Here is a 15,529-nt window from a genome sequence, read left to right on the forward strand (position 1 = left end):
CAAGAACCCTTGAAAACCCACTGAACCTTTTTTTTTCCCTAAGAGTGTAGTTTTAAATATGAAATAACAAAAAATTAGACGGTTTAACAATAGAGAATGTGGGAAGGACTATGACAGCAGCAAACAGTGTGCTTAATTTTTAGCTAACGTTCTATTAAATTCAGAGAATTAGTAATTAAATGGGTCAACTTTAGTTAAACTAAAGTGTTGATCTACAGTATGTTAATCTCTTTTCATACCTACAAATCTGCCTCAGTTCCAATGAAGCTTAACTGATATTTTAATGCACTTGTGATAAATGTTGACATACCTCTCCCCATCAGACAAAACCAGAGCAGAGACCACATCCACATCAGCTGGCCGCAGAGAATGGACTGTGAGAAGGATAATAAGACAATTTATACACTGAAACCAAGCCTAGATGTTTATTTATAAGATTCTTGTAGATTCCCTTACCAGAAACTGGAGTGCTAGGTGAGGGGGATGAATCAGCACAATACAGGGGACTGGACTCAACTGCAGAAACAAAACAAACCCTTATAAGCCACTGACACACATGGACAAACTGGACTCGTTCACATGGAAGCACAATTTTGGACTGACAAATACATTTCTGTAAATGCATTTCCTAAATTGCAAAAAAAATAAAATAATTTAAAACTCGAAGAAATCACCCCATTTTCTAAAATACCATCAATAAAGTGTCAGGATAATAATCTAAGGAAGCTTTATGCATTAAATCGAAAGAATAGTGGAAGAATATCAAGAGTTATTAAATACCTGCTGAACACATGCATGCTAGAAGGGCCAGGATCATAATCTGTGCAAAGGAAGAGAAAGTTCTATCCTTTATTCCCATGATGGAAATAATCATCCACTTCTCTGCTTTGAGCCGTCTGGAGAAAAGAGCAGTTCTGAAACTAAACTGTTCACCTGCTCTGGTATATGACTGTAATCTTCCTCAATCTCGCAGACACGCCTCCTGTTAGTTTGCGTGTTTCAAGGTAGATGGGATTTATTATTATAGATCTGTCCTGTCATTTATCAAGGATTTTATTAGTATAACATTGACTAAGTCTATAGTCCTATAGTTCTATGTTTTAGGATGATATAACAAAAAAAAAAAATTCGCCGAAAAAAAGAAAGATGTTCATAAAACTGATCAGAGGACTGGGAAAATTGGCTATTGGAAAGGCTTTGCAGAGTAGTTTTAAAAGGTACTATTCTTTGTTCCTAAATCTGTTTTAGAATACACTGTAAAATAAATTAAATTCAACACAACTTGATGCATTCAGATTTTTAAGTTCTCTTAACTATTGTCTTAAAAAGTTACACTTCTTTGTTTTGGCTATATAAATACATAGAAGGCAACTACAGATCAGAGTTGTCTTGTTCAACAATTTATACTGTATATTAGGATATACAGATATGATATGTTAAGTGAAATATGCTATGTGCAAACACTTTACACGAAAACCTTAAAAACTATGACAATCAATAAATGTACAAAAGATACGCTCTTAACATCACAATACAACAAATAACTAACAATAATGACAAAACAACAAGTTTTCTTAAAAAAAAAAATGTCAGCAAAGAGCTAACAATAATCCCATAACAGTAATCACATAATTTATTCATGCTGCAGTGCATGCTGGGAACTCACAAACCCTTAACATTTCAGCAGTATTGTTCAAATTTGTTCAGACAGCTGTGTTTGACTGTGACAGCATTTTGGGGAATTCTGTTGGTCTAACATGGATGTAGTTTAAATTCACAATTCAATTCGCATTTCTTAGTTTTTGTTACACAAAATGTCCAGTAAACTAGAAAATATATAGTTTTTTTTTTTACACTGGCAATAAATGAGTTCCGACTAAAAACTTTAATTTCAGTGCCAATTATTCTATTTCAACAGTTATAGGCAACCAATATGCTATGTCACCATGCGTGTTTGAGGATCAGGAGTGCATATCTCAAATCTGATTAGATATGATATAGATACTGAGAATGAGGAAAGTCATTAAGATTTGTGAAGATTTACAGCTTCTCTCATTGATAAGATAAACGTTCAACCCTGAGTTAACATTGGCAGAAAGAGGATAACATTTTTTTAATTTATGTAACGTCAATGTAAGTGAACTATGTTTTGATACACATTTATTGTTACTGTAATCTTAATTGTTGTGATGATGACGATGTTGTAATCCTAGGCCTATAGGCCTTTTTTTGTAAATTAAGTTAGATTTGTTAAGTGAACGAATAATTATCGTCTCTTCCTCGACTTTTCGTTCATTTAGCCTAATTGACAAAAAAAAAGTTTTCAAAGACATAAATGTTTGCAAAACTATCCACCAGCAGATGGCGTTAAGAGATTGGAAAGATAATGGATGTTATTACGCATTGCAAATTCTAATCAGCGAATAGCGAATCAGCGCCATCTATTGATTCACATTGGAACACCTGCTGCTTCACATGTACATCAATAGATGGCGCTGTTTCGCAGATTAAGCCGATGGTGGAGAATCAATGGGGTGGAGGAGAGAGGAGTGCGTGAGGAGAGCCCCGGGTCCACACATCACTGGATGCGGCAGCGGCATGTGGACGACAGACTCACCGGAGACGTGTGCGGCTACTTCATGTTGACCGGTCCGGGCACACACTGGAGCGCATGACCCGCCGTGATGGCCGGGGGACGCAGAGGACTGGTGGCCCCACAAAACACTTTTCTGGAAAATATTGTCCGACGGTCTAACGGTAAGACGCACCTCCACATCCAATACAGCGCACAAACAGAAAGAATATCAGCGGTAGTGTCGCAGATAAAAAGAAAGCAAGCAAAAACTTTGGGTAAATAAACAAGAGACTTAGAATAGACCTTTACATAAAGACAACGTAGGCTACTTTTGACAATATACTGTACCATAAATACACACTAAAAAGTTAAATGTGTCTGGCAACATGCAGGTGAATTCTGTAGTGAATACGTTTTAAAATAGCAAATTTATTTATTTATTTTTCGAACAAACGTTAAATAGCCTAAATATACTATTTTTCTAGATTTCTTATATAGGCTATAAACATAAATATCTCACTTATATCAAATACATAATTTATTTGTATATTATAAAAATGATACAAATCTTTAAAAAGAGTAATGGGCTGCTGGAAGATATTATTCTGTATTCTCTGCGTGACAGCCTTTACCCATTTGAGTTGTTCTCATTCATCCTTCCATCAGGAAGCTTTGTGGGAAAGAGAACAAGTTTAGGTTAGATCAATATTTAATAGCAATTAATATTTAAGAGTGCTGAAAGGTTGAAAACTGTCTGAGGATCTTCACCAGCACTATGGCATATTTGCACCCTACTGTAAGGTCCTTAAAATAGAATCAAAGATCTCTTTTATTGATGTTTATCCATCAGGACCGCTTTTCTTATTTATGATGTTCCGTTATATGCAAAAACATGCATTATGTCCATTTAAAGCTGACTGAACCTCAGCTGTCCACAAATGCCCAGTGGACGCCTCCTCTGCCCCATCCACTTGAGCACTTAACAGTTCAGAGATCTCTAAACTTGTATTCTTATTTCAAAAATATTGAAAATATGTACTTCTCATTTAAGTAGGACTTCTAATATTCTACAAACATTGATGTCTGTATATGACCTGCTTGGTCATATAGGGTTATGGCCGTCTTGGAGAAGAACAGGAGGACAAATTCCTCTACCTTCTGGTGTGTTTGTGTTATTTTAACTCTTTTTCTGTTTTCTTTAACTTCCAGTTTGGACATTATCACATAGACACACAGGTATAAACCTCACTGAGCAGAATACTTGTGCTTTAACCTCTTCCATCCCTACATTATCTCTCTCTTTCTATCTTTCCCTCCCTCCCTCTTTTTCTCTCTCTTTCCCCCTTCTACTTCCCATTTGACATTAAATATTGTTCTATACCAATTTCTGTTAATTTACAAACCGATAGTCTGAATTCTATAATGATAAGCTTGATTAAAGTCTTTTGTGGTTAAAGTGGTTTAAACAGTGCTGTTGATATTTAAAAGCTGCTTAGTTGTGGTGAAAGTAACCATGCAGATGTTGCTCCCTGGTCCTCATTTAGCGCTGACAGCACTTGCTGTAAAATAACAAATGTTGGCATGGAACGTTGTTTTTTTTTTCCTTCATAGTGGTGCGTGTGAGTCCACGTGTGCGTGTTTGTTTCAGTGTGGAGTGCACTTCCCGTGTTTATGCTCAGTAGAGGAGAACTGTGCTCTGTGGCAAATCCACCACCATGCTCTTACATGAATTGATATCATGGACCTGATTTATCCTTCACTTCTTATTCCGATGCTGCCCCTCCATTTTCTGTTTGTTAGGACATTTACTCATCTCACATTTACCCTCTACAAGCATTAGCCATAGAAAGATCAAATGTTGTCTGTGTGTTTGTCATATGTGCAGTCAAAGTGAAAAATGTTGCCATTCATGTTATGTCTGAATGAGGCAAAGGACGTATTTTAGAATGAGCTGATTGCATGTTTTAGTTTATTTTGTTCTAGTTTATTTGACAATATATGAGTTCATTTTAGTGTTGAAACTTGAAATAATAGTTTTATGATTTTTATCAATGCTTTTATGAATTTTTAGCAATGCTGTCTAAACCATTTCTATACTGTAAAAACATCTAAACTCCATATTTTGTTTCTTTTTTGCATACTTTTTGAGCTTAACTTACAAAAGTTAAGACAACTTTCAAATTCAATTTCAAATACATTGGACAAATCAATTGGATTACGTTAAGTTTACTAAAATAAAAAAAGATTTTTACAGTGTAAGTAATCAATAAAGCAAATTTGTGACACTGATCACCTGAAATCCTTAATGCAATGTAAATATATTGATAAAGACTGAAGAAAGTCATGAGACTGTTTACAGTCTTCATTACAAAGGACAACGCTTTAAGTCAATTTCTTGCTTTTAAATACTGTAAGGGTCTTCACTGGCCCTCATTTGTAACTGACTAGATGTTTTTAATTCTCTTATATCGGATTACAAGTTGTATAGTGTTACCGTGAGCTTGCTCAAGCTTTGAGATACATTTGTTAAAAGTGCTACTGGCTTACTCAGCAGTGGCTAAACCACTACTGTCAGCTAATTAGCTTGATAGCCTGCTTAACAAGCTAGCCACTAACACTAACATTGACAGACATCACAGGAAAGGTTAAAGCAAGGTTACAGAAATGAAACCCACTACAGAGGACCCTGGCACAGAGAGTTTTCTTTTCAACACAGACTTTTGGAAAATACACTCAGACGTAAAAGTTGGCGTATAATTGGGATTGACGGGGGACAACCTTGAATAGCAGAAACTGTCTCTGCAAAGACTCCCGTAGTGCATTCGGACCATGAAAAGACATAAAAGAGACATAGCAGAGTGTTTGAAAGTTTTGTGAAGATACTGAGGGTTTCAAAGTGTGTGTTTTAGCCACTTTCTCACAGTATTATGGGTATCAGTTCATTTAATTCTGTTCAGTCAGAATTTTGGTTCTATACACTACCGTTCAAAAGTTTGGGGTAAGATTTTAAAAATGTTTTTGAAAGAAGTCTCTTATACTCTACAAGGCTGCATTTATTTGATCCAAAATACAGTAAAACAGTAGTATTGTGAAATGTTCTTTCAATATAAAATAACTGTTTTCTATTTTAATATATTTTAAAATGTAATTTATTCCTGTGATGGCAACGCTGAATTTTCAGCATCATTACTCCAGTCTTCAGTGTCACATGATCCTTCAGATATCATTCTAATAGGATGATTTGGTGCTCAAGAAACATTTCTTAATATTATCATCAATGTTAAAAACGTGAAAATGTGCAAACCATGCTACATTTTCAGGATCATTTGATGAATAAAGTAAAAAAAAAACATTTATTTGAAATCTAAATCTTTTGTAGCATTTTGTAATGTGTTTACTGCTACTTTTGATCATTTTAATGTGTACTTGCTGAATAAAAGTATTAACCCCCCACCCCCCAAAATAAAATCTTACTGAAACTTTTGAACAGTAGAATAAAATATAAGCTAGTTCATAACTGTACAGCCAAAAGACACCCAAGAAAGGCACACTGTGTATGATAAAACACATCTGTTTATTTTGGTGAGACTTAAGTATTTAAAAACTGATGTAACGGTGGAAGTTTAGGTTGAATATACAGGTGTGATCAAGCATATCTCATTTACTTGCTTATAAGTGTCTCAAACTAAATTCTTGAATATCTTTAAAAGTTTTGATGCTACAACCCTGCAAACCTTGGCACATTCACCAGCAATTAGATATTTTTTAGACTTGTACAAACCTATGCACTTTGACTAGACAAGTCATCAATTATATTTGAACTCAATGTTTTTAGGCAGATCTTTTCAATTTTTTATGCACTATGGATCACAATAGTCTGTGGGTTGTTTGTGGGCTGTTTGAGGCTGAGGCTACTTTATGTTTCTTTCTGTTCACCTTAACAAGAAAAATAAAGGGGGAAAAAAACCTAAGGCAGGGAACTGTATGTGGACAAGGAAGATTTCGAGATAAACTTGTCATTGTATTTTGAATGGGGCTGTAGTATAATGTGGCAGTGTTTTATGTGCTAAGGCAACACGTACTGCTGTGCAAAACCATCTCAGGCACAGACCAATAAAATAAGGCTGAAATACTCAGTGTTGTCATGAACATGTCAGATCAGTGGCTTTCGGCTGCCGTGACACTGTCCACTCATCCTGCCTCATGTGACATTGGCTGACCCCTTGCTTTCTTACTGTTGACCTTGTGCCTGGTTCCTCTCACCTGCTTTCTCCCCATACCCTCCTGTGCTCTTTCCACAGACACAAATTTTGTGCTGGGGAATGCCCAGATCGTAGACTGGCCCATCGTTTACAGTAATGATGGCTTTTGTAAGCTGTCCGGCTACCACCGTGCTGAGGTCATGCAGAAAAGCAGCACTTGCAGGTATTAGACTTCACGCAGAGCTTAATGCTGGTTTCATGTACTAGTTTTTATATCACATCATATTGATGATATTTTCTCTATAAAAGAGAGGAAGGTAGAGACAGTTCATGTAGGATTGCACTTGAATTTGAAGATTTACAGTATACATACAATCTACAATTTACAGTAGTATTGGATAACACAATGTACAAGATAGTTGAATAATGTTTGTAATGAAGTATGCCTACAATACAACCAGTATATGAACAGTGCAATATTGTATTACAATATGCAATACAATACAGTAGAGTATAGAGTACAACCCTAAACCCTATGTGTGGAAATTGGGGAAGTAAGAGTGCAAAATAAATATTTTTCAGCAGAAAAGAACAAAAATTTCTTTTATCCAGCAAGAATGCATTCAATTGTTCACAAGTGACAGTAAACACATTTGTAATGTTACAAAATATTTCTATTTCAGATAAACGCTGTTCTTTTGAAATGTCTATTCATCGAACAACCCTGAAAAATGTATCACAGTTTCCACACAAAATATCATAATTAAATTGATAATATTAAGAAATATTTCTTGTGCACCAAATGATTTCCACCATATTAGAATGATTTCTGAAGGAGTAGTGATGCTGAAAATTCAGCTTTGCCACCACAGAAATAAATTACATGTTGAAATATATTGAAATACAAAAAAGTCATTTTAAATTATACTACTATTTCACAATATTACTGTTTTTAATGTATTTTTGATCAAATAAATGCAACCTTGGTGAGCATAACAGACTTCCTTTAAAACAGTTAAAAAATCTTACTGACTTGAATGGGGTAGAATAAGCACAGTCTAATAACATTAACCTGTAAGTATGCATTCGGTTACATGAGCCACACTTTTCTATGTTGCAGGTGCTAAATGTCAGAAATAGAATTGTATCTGTGAAATTGGCTGTCTTCTGGAGAGTTGTAGTTTAGTTATTGAGCCAGCAAGCTTTGAACTGACTTTTCCCTGATATGCCAAACACAAGACAAGCTCATTAGAGTCACAGTTTCAGATGCCTCAAAGAAAGACACATTTGTAGAGTCTCTTGAACATATCATCCCTTCCTCTTTGCTTCTTTCATCACAGTAAAGCAAAGCTGAACTTTTTACGTTTTCAGTAAACCTTTGATTTGATCTGCCCATCATGATCAACAGATCAATTAAGCAACAGACTGACCCACCCATTAATTCACTTGTAAAATCTCTAGAGATCAAACATGAAAAATAAAAAATAAATGAATGTTTGACCATTTACTCACTCTCAGGTTGTTCCAAACCCATGTCACTTTCTTTCTTCTGTGGAACACAAAATGAGAAATTTAGTCCATCTGACCATATGCTGTCAACGATTCTCTTGTTTTGGCTTTAGAAGACATGCAATAAATCACACAATTATTATGGCACTTTTTGTCACTTTTGAGTTCACTATACTCAAATGGTAATCAAAATACTCAAAAGTTTGACCACCCCTGGTCACAGTTCAGTTCTATTTTAAGCAGCATGACCATTCTGCTAAAGTTCTACTTTTGTGTTCCACAAAAGATACAAAGTCAACTACATTTGGAATAACACGAGTAAATGATACAATAGTTACACTACATTCTCAAAACCTGTATGAAAACTCTGATTGTGATTTGTATTTGTTTTCTCTTTCAGCTTCATGTACGGAGAGCTCACAGATAAGGACACATCTGAAAAAGTTCGGCTGACTTTCGACAACTATGAGATGAACTCATTTGAGATCTTGATGTACAAGAAAAACCGTGAGCATTACGCACATACAGACCCGTACACGCACAAACAGAAGCACACACAACTGAGCAACACAGCAATTCTGGTGCATAAATTTGTGATGCTAATCTATTAATGAATATGCATAATGGTGTAAAACAGAGCCAAGACAGTTTTTACTTCAATAGAATTTTTTTTCTGACACGTTATCTGTCACACATTTACAGCATGTTTAAATGCACGCGGGTGTGTTGTTCCAGGAACGCCGGTATGGTTTTTTGTGAAAATAGCACCTATACGAAACGAACAGGAGAAGGTTGTGCTCTTCCTGTGTACGTTTAGTGACATCACAGCATTCAAACAGCCAATCGAAGATGACTCCTCCAAAGGTACGTGTTGTTCATATGTATTTTGAGTGTGTATCAGTGTATTTGTGAATGTTAACTGTGTCATTTCTGTGTTCAGGCTGGGGGAAGTTTGCTCGTCTGACCAGGGCTCTGACCAGCAGTCGGGGGGTCTTGCAGCAACTGCAGCCCACCGTACATAAAGGAGAGAATGTACATAAGCACTCGCGCCTTGCAGAGGTACATCTGTGTGTGCACATCAGACCGATACATTTCATTTTACGCCTGTGAGTGATTCTGGTGTGTGTCAGCATGTGTTCGCATCCATCAGTGTAAAAGATCAAACTAACACTAGGACGTATTTCGTCTCACACTGTGCGCTTTCAGTACACACACTCCTACTGCAGGGAGATTAATCAGATATGTGGGGTGTTTTTGAATAGTTTACAAACCAGGGTCAAGAATTAACAGTATTGGGGCCAAAATGCCACCAAATGTGAAGAAATAACAAAATTCTAGACCTAATTCTATTCTAGGCGGGGCTAATTATACTATTATCACATAAAAGCTGTCATGCAATGGAGATGCCAGATTATGGTGGTGGTAGACAATAAATATACAATTTAATATGAGCAATTTAAAATGACTATATAATCTGTCCCAGCCAATTATATTCAGTAAATGTGTAAAAGAAGAAAAGACTGGTGTATTGCATAGCCACTTGAATGAATGAATGAATGAATGAATGAATGGATATGAAATATTGATTTGAATTTAAATGATTTTATTATCTTAAATAGAGATTGCAGAGAGACTGAAAATGACCACAGCTGTGTAACACACTGTTACTGGTCAGAAGTATATGTTTGCCTTTGACAACAGTCATTATTCAAAAATATTTCACAGCTCAATACCATGATTGACCAATCAGAATTAAGTATTGTAGAGATCCATGTACTAATAAATCATAGCAGAAAATTGAAATGGTTAAATTCATATTACCGGTAAGTAAATGTTAAAAATGTATTAGAATTATTTAAATGGAATGATATAATATATTGATTGAAATGCTTCATGTAACCAGACCTACATTTTACAGTTAAGAAAATCCACATTTTTATTCAACATTGTTTAATTTGAATGAAAGGAAGGTATCTGTACATATATATATTTTTTACATAGTATGTTTCCATTTTTTCTTCAATAATATATAATCTTAACATTTATTCTAGCAAGGTTTAGTCCATTTTAGTCAGTGACAAGGCTTCATTGGTATCTGTTAAACAGAAGAGATGAGATGAGATGTTTTACAGGATGTGATTTTTCTTAGAGGCGAGTCTCCTGTACTGGGCATTACAGCCAAGACAGGTCATTCCTCTTCCTCTCCGCTCATATAAACGAGTCCACTGCCTCTCTCTCTCTCTCTCTCTCATGCAGGTTCTCCAGCTGGGCTCAGATATCCTCCCCCAGTATAAACAAGAGACACCCAAGACCCCCCCTCACATCATCCTGCACTACTGTGCCTTTAAGACCACCTGGGACTGGGTCATCCTCATTCTCACCTTCTACACGGCCATCATGGTCCCCTACAATGTCTCGTTCAAAACCAAGCAGAACAACGTCACCTGGCTGGTTGTGGACAGCATTGTGGATGTGATCTTTCTGGTGGACATTGTACTAAATTTCCACACCACGTTTGTGGGCCCAGCCGGGGAAGTGATATCAGACCCGAAACTGATTCGCATGAATTACTTGAAAACCTGGTTTGTGATTGACCTGTTGTCCTGCCTGCCTTATGATGTCATCAATGCCTTTGAGAACGTGGATGAGGTCAGTACGACAAATTTATTTGCATATACACACACAAACATGAAAAAGGATTAATCAGTAATCGAATCAATATGTCTGTGTGATGAGTTATGGCATTGTTTTTGCTCTGGTTTTCCAGTATGCTGAAGTACTTGTTTCTCACAATGTTTAAAGCAAGAAGATATATATAGGAAGTGTTTAAATAAAGCAGCACACTGCAATAATTTCAGAGTCAGGAACATGTAGTTTATGTAAGATATGTCAGGTCAAGGAGTTTGCAAGTAAACTTAAAGAATATTTTTTGGATATTACAAAAATAGTAAAGGTGAAATTCATCATTTTTGCTCTGTTAGCGCCACAGTGCAATTTAAAAAATAACTATCTGCAAACTGGTTTCTCCCTCTTTCTGCCACTGGACAGACAAACAACTAACAATTATAGAGTGCTTCAAGGGTGACGTTTTTTTTTTTTGTAGGCCAACCTGGAAGTTAGCATCACCCTGATTCCCTGTACAAAAAGGAAAAAAATTCCATTGGTTTTTGGATGTTGCAAATGTTGCAAACTTTTGTGAATTTTGAAGCCTAAATACAATAGGCAGAGGTAAAAAGCAAAAGCTAAAGGATTACAATACAGTCGCATGAGTCAATAAGCATCTAAAATTTTGCTGTGGGCTGGTCTGGATGCTCAAACAAACAGCAATTCATTGATAGCGTCAGTGTGGATGTTTTTTTGGGTAAATCTGTCTATAAATAGCTTGTTTATAGTTGTCCCCTTACTAAGTTGGGATGATATTATAAAATGAAGGGAAAAAAATATGAACATCATCTTTAAACTCATTATGCTAATTGTTTGTTTTGAGATGTCTTCAGACTCTGTGTAGCATCTGCTCTGTTTTTGATGTAGTCTACTTGCAGTTAAACAGTAAAACTGATCTCAGATCAGTGTCTTGGTCCACACACACTGCCCAAGCCAACAGCCCAACAATCGAACTTTGACACAATATTGATATTCACTACAGATCCAAACAGGAAGTACATACAAGTAATTGCTTGTACCACATTTAATGTGTGTCACTCAATTTTATAAACAACCCTTTTATTTCTTTAATAATAAGTCTTTAATTACATTTAAGATTTTGCTTAATATCTGTGACCTTTATGTACAGAATTTCTGTGCTGATTTGATTAGCTGAATGGCTTTAAATGTGATAAAATACACACTGTATGGGTATCAGATATATCTGAATACTTAACAATAAACAAACACGCAATGGATAGGGAAAGTGGAGAACACTGTCCCGTGTGGTCCTGGTAATAGACATGAATAATGCCCCTTAGAAAGGAAAAACTGAAGAAAAGCCTTGGGCAATCTTGCTGGCTCTCATTACAGAGAAAACCTATAACATTGATGTTACAACTCAATAATCTAGGAGAGATCTTAATAAGTTGCTACCTAGGGTCCACTTGTGTCCTTCGTTTTGATTTGAAATGCACCAAGGGAAAGGACAGCAACAAATTACAAAACTATATCCAAAAGTGTTTGTATGTAGGCACTCTTCTGAGATGAGACTCGCAACTCGCTTTTTTCCATATTTACCTCAAAACACCTGTTCAGAATAGCTATTAAACCTGTGTGTATCTTGACAACTGGCAGTATAACAGCCCTGCAACATTAAACGAATCATTTGTCTGAGTACTTTGTATGAGGGATAGTATTTGAGCTTGTGATGGAGCAAATCTTTGGTGCTAATTAATATTGATCGGGATGCGTGAGAGCGGAGCACACAAACCCTTTCATTGATCATGGGCTAAGAGTTCTTTTCCATGCTATCATATTTACACTTCGAATTTTTATTTAAAGCATATGAGTGCTTTTGAGTAGAAGGTAGATCTTTATTGGTGCGCCTCTCTCACTTTAATTCTCTATATGTCTCTCTCTCTCTTTTGCTCGCTGAATACGGGTGATGGTATGGTAAAGTTGGGGACTGGTGCGTGATTCGCTGTGGTGGTGAGGTTGGAGTCTGAGTACTAGGATGAAGCTTTTGCTCTCGATCAATCTCTGACCATATAACGATTTAAAGTGAGCTGTCTGTCTGCATTTAATTAAACTCACAATCAATTTCCGCAACTACACAGAGGATGAATGCAATCTTTCTGCCTAATGTTAACTGCCGTCACACCCCACACCTGCATTCCACAGCATTCAACAATTGTTTGTTCTTAAAGGGAGTTCACCTAAAAATGAAAACTGTGTAATCATTTACTCAAGTCTAAATGTGAACAATTAATCCATGCATGTTTAAAAAAAAAAAGAATAATTTTTTATCTTTATCTTTTTTGTTTGTTTGATCAAAATATCATAACTGGACCTTCCGGTGAAAACAACAGAGTTCTCTCTGGCAATTTATACCAGACCTCTTAAACGCAACTCACACTTACACACACAATCTAACTCAAGTTACAAATGAATATGATACCAGCACATTCACCCACTCAGACGCTCTTCCCTCCCACTTTCACTGTTGCACGCACACACACACACACACACACACACACACACACACACACGCAGGATCCGAGCTTTCATCTTGCCCCTGGGCATATGGCTTTTCAGAGGGGCTGTCAGCACCAGTTTACCATGATCAGCTACATCAAGCTCATCAGATCTGTCTGCGCATGCTGCCGGGCTTTGAGCTCAGCAGAATCAGCCCAAAGAACAGAGCACTACCATAAATAACGGCATCCTTAGAGAGTTATGCAACACAAGGCGAATTAGATCCCAAGGTGACGAATTTCTGACGGAGAATAATGCACGCTGTCTGGTGTTTGCTTTCTGGCTGACTTGTATTGAAACAGCGGAGGAAATGGCTGGTAAACTAAAGTTCACACTGAGGTGAACCTTAACAGGCACTAATAGTATATGTTTTTAGTGCTGCTACAGGTAATGATAGAATTGAATATTTAGTTTTGTCTCACAAGCATGGCTGTCATCTTCTTAAAATGCCTCAATGAGCAGCATTGTCTTCCAAGCTTTATCACTATTCTTCATTGAGTTATTATGAACGATATCAACAAGCTTTCCACCATAATTCTTTAATTAACATGCCCCCAAACTTGGAAAGTCAACTCCTGAAGAAAATCCACAGCTTCTTATTGGTAATTATGACATTGTGGCGTTCATCTCATAAATACAGCATTATTCCGACATAACCTAAAGGCAGCATTAGTGCGTAATCATATGCTGAAATTACTTGGATGGGAAGTGTGCATCCATGTTTTTTTTAAACTACTGTAACACACACTATGGTATATTGTTATACATACACAAAACTGTGCACAATCTCATCAGCAAATGACATACTTTTAGTGAATAAAAGAATGCAAATTGGAATGCAACCAATATTTCTTTTTCCCTTTTTCACAAGGACCAAGCATACTTGCACACACATCTCTCTGTTCCATCATCTGGTACAGGTGCATATTGTTATGGTCTACAGGGAGAGCTGTGTGGTTTTTAATAATCTAAATCCTCCTCAGGTGTTTAATATCAAAACATTTGTTTGCATAATTATCTTATGTTGCATAACCCTCATATGATTTCACAGATACATCTGTCATCGTTTCACTTTGCCTTTAATGCCTTAGCAGCGGAAGCTTGATTATTAATGTCTGCGATGCCTGTGATCTCACTAACAGTCCAGGCTCAGCTTTTTCACTCTGGATTCAAAGCGCCATGCTTTGTTTGCACTGACTGTTATTGTATTCTTCTGTTGACCATTGTCACTTTCTTTTGTTTTTGTTTTTTCCTCCCTCCTCATCCCTCTTTCTTTTTGCATGTCCCTTGCACTGCCTGTGTTTGTTGTGGGCGAATGAAGAACTGGAATCATCGAGCTGTCACTCAAGTAGGCCTTTCATCTCAAAACTCAGCATTTGATTGATATGCTGTGCCTAAGGGCATCAATCAGACACTGATGTAAACCAAAAACAGTTTTAGAAGTTACCCTATTATTATTTCATGTTTCTAATCAAATCAGTCAAGAGACTTTTATTTTTCATATGAATTTTTGTCATTTAAACATTTGCTTGTTGTGTATTAAACTGTATTGTCTGTGTGCATGTGTCTGTGTGTAACTCCGTGGATTTGTTGATCGGTATGTAAGGGAGTAATTCACCCAGAAATAGAAATACTGATATTATTTATTGTTAAAAAAAACCCATTTGCTGGTATGATTTGCACTGGAACACAAATGGAGAATTTTTATACATTTTATAAACATATTTGCATTGCTCTTTTTCAGATAATACTTTATAGTTACCTCATCGGTTAAGCTCATTCAAAAAAAAAATGTGCGAAGAACACACCAAATTATAAGTAGTTAATAAAACTGGATCATTGAACTCATGATTTAATCAGTCTGAAAACAATTTGAGACCCAAATAACCATTTCACTGAAAGGAATTGGCTTAAAAGAATAATTTCACTGATCTGTGTCTTGAGTTCAACTAACTGATTCAGTGATTAGTATTCAGCGGTCCTCAAGTTAAAGATTCATTGAGGGAAAGATTATCAATGAATAAAATGTTAAATTTCTGTCTGTAATTAATGCAAAGCTATT

The 15,529-nt window shown here is 36.2% G+C and overlaps 1 protein-coding gene across 4 annotated transcripts in view; it reads left to right on the forward strand.

Moving 5' to 3' along the window:
* Positions 1-2,543: 2,543 nt before the first annotated feature.
* The window catches only part of kcnh1a (potassium voltage-gated channel, subfamily H (eag-related), member 1a), a 49,815-nt gene continuing 36,829 nt past the window's right edge, over positions 2,544-15,529 (forward strand). Inside the window, exons 1-8 of one of the 4 annotated variants that reach the window (XM_079853807.1) lie at positions 2,544-2,757; positions 3,785-3,811; positions 6,877-7,000; positions 8,687-8,793; positions 9,022-9,150; positions 9,227-9,345; positions 10,543-10,935; positions 14,789-14,815. In XM_079853807.1, the coding sequence (XP_079709933.1) occupies positions 2,685-2,757; positions 3,785-3,811; positions 6,877-7,000; positions 8,687-8,793; positions 9,022-9,150; positions 9,227-9,345; positions 10,543-10,935; positions 14,789-14,815 (999 nt within the window). In that variant the 5' untranslated portion in view covers positions 2,544-2,684. The remainder of the gene's footprint in view (positions 2,758-3,784; positions 3,812-6,876; positions 7,001-8,686; positions 8,794-9,021; positions 9,151-9,226; positions 9,346-10,542; positions 10,936-14,788; positions 14,816-15,529) is intronic. The other 3 variants (XM_079853808.1, XM_079853809.1, XM_079853810.1) reach the window with 3 other exon arrangements.

The sequence above is a fragment of the Squalius cephalus genome, assembly GCF_949319135.1.
Source record: "Squalius cephalus genome assembly, chromosome: 20".
In the NCBI taxonomy this organism is placed as follows: Eukaryota; Metazoa; Chordata; class Actinopteri; order Cypriniformes; family Leuciscidae; genus Squalius; species Squalius cephalus.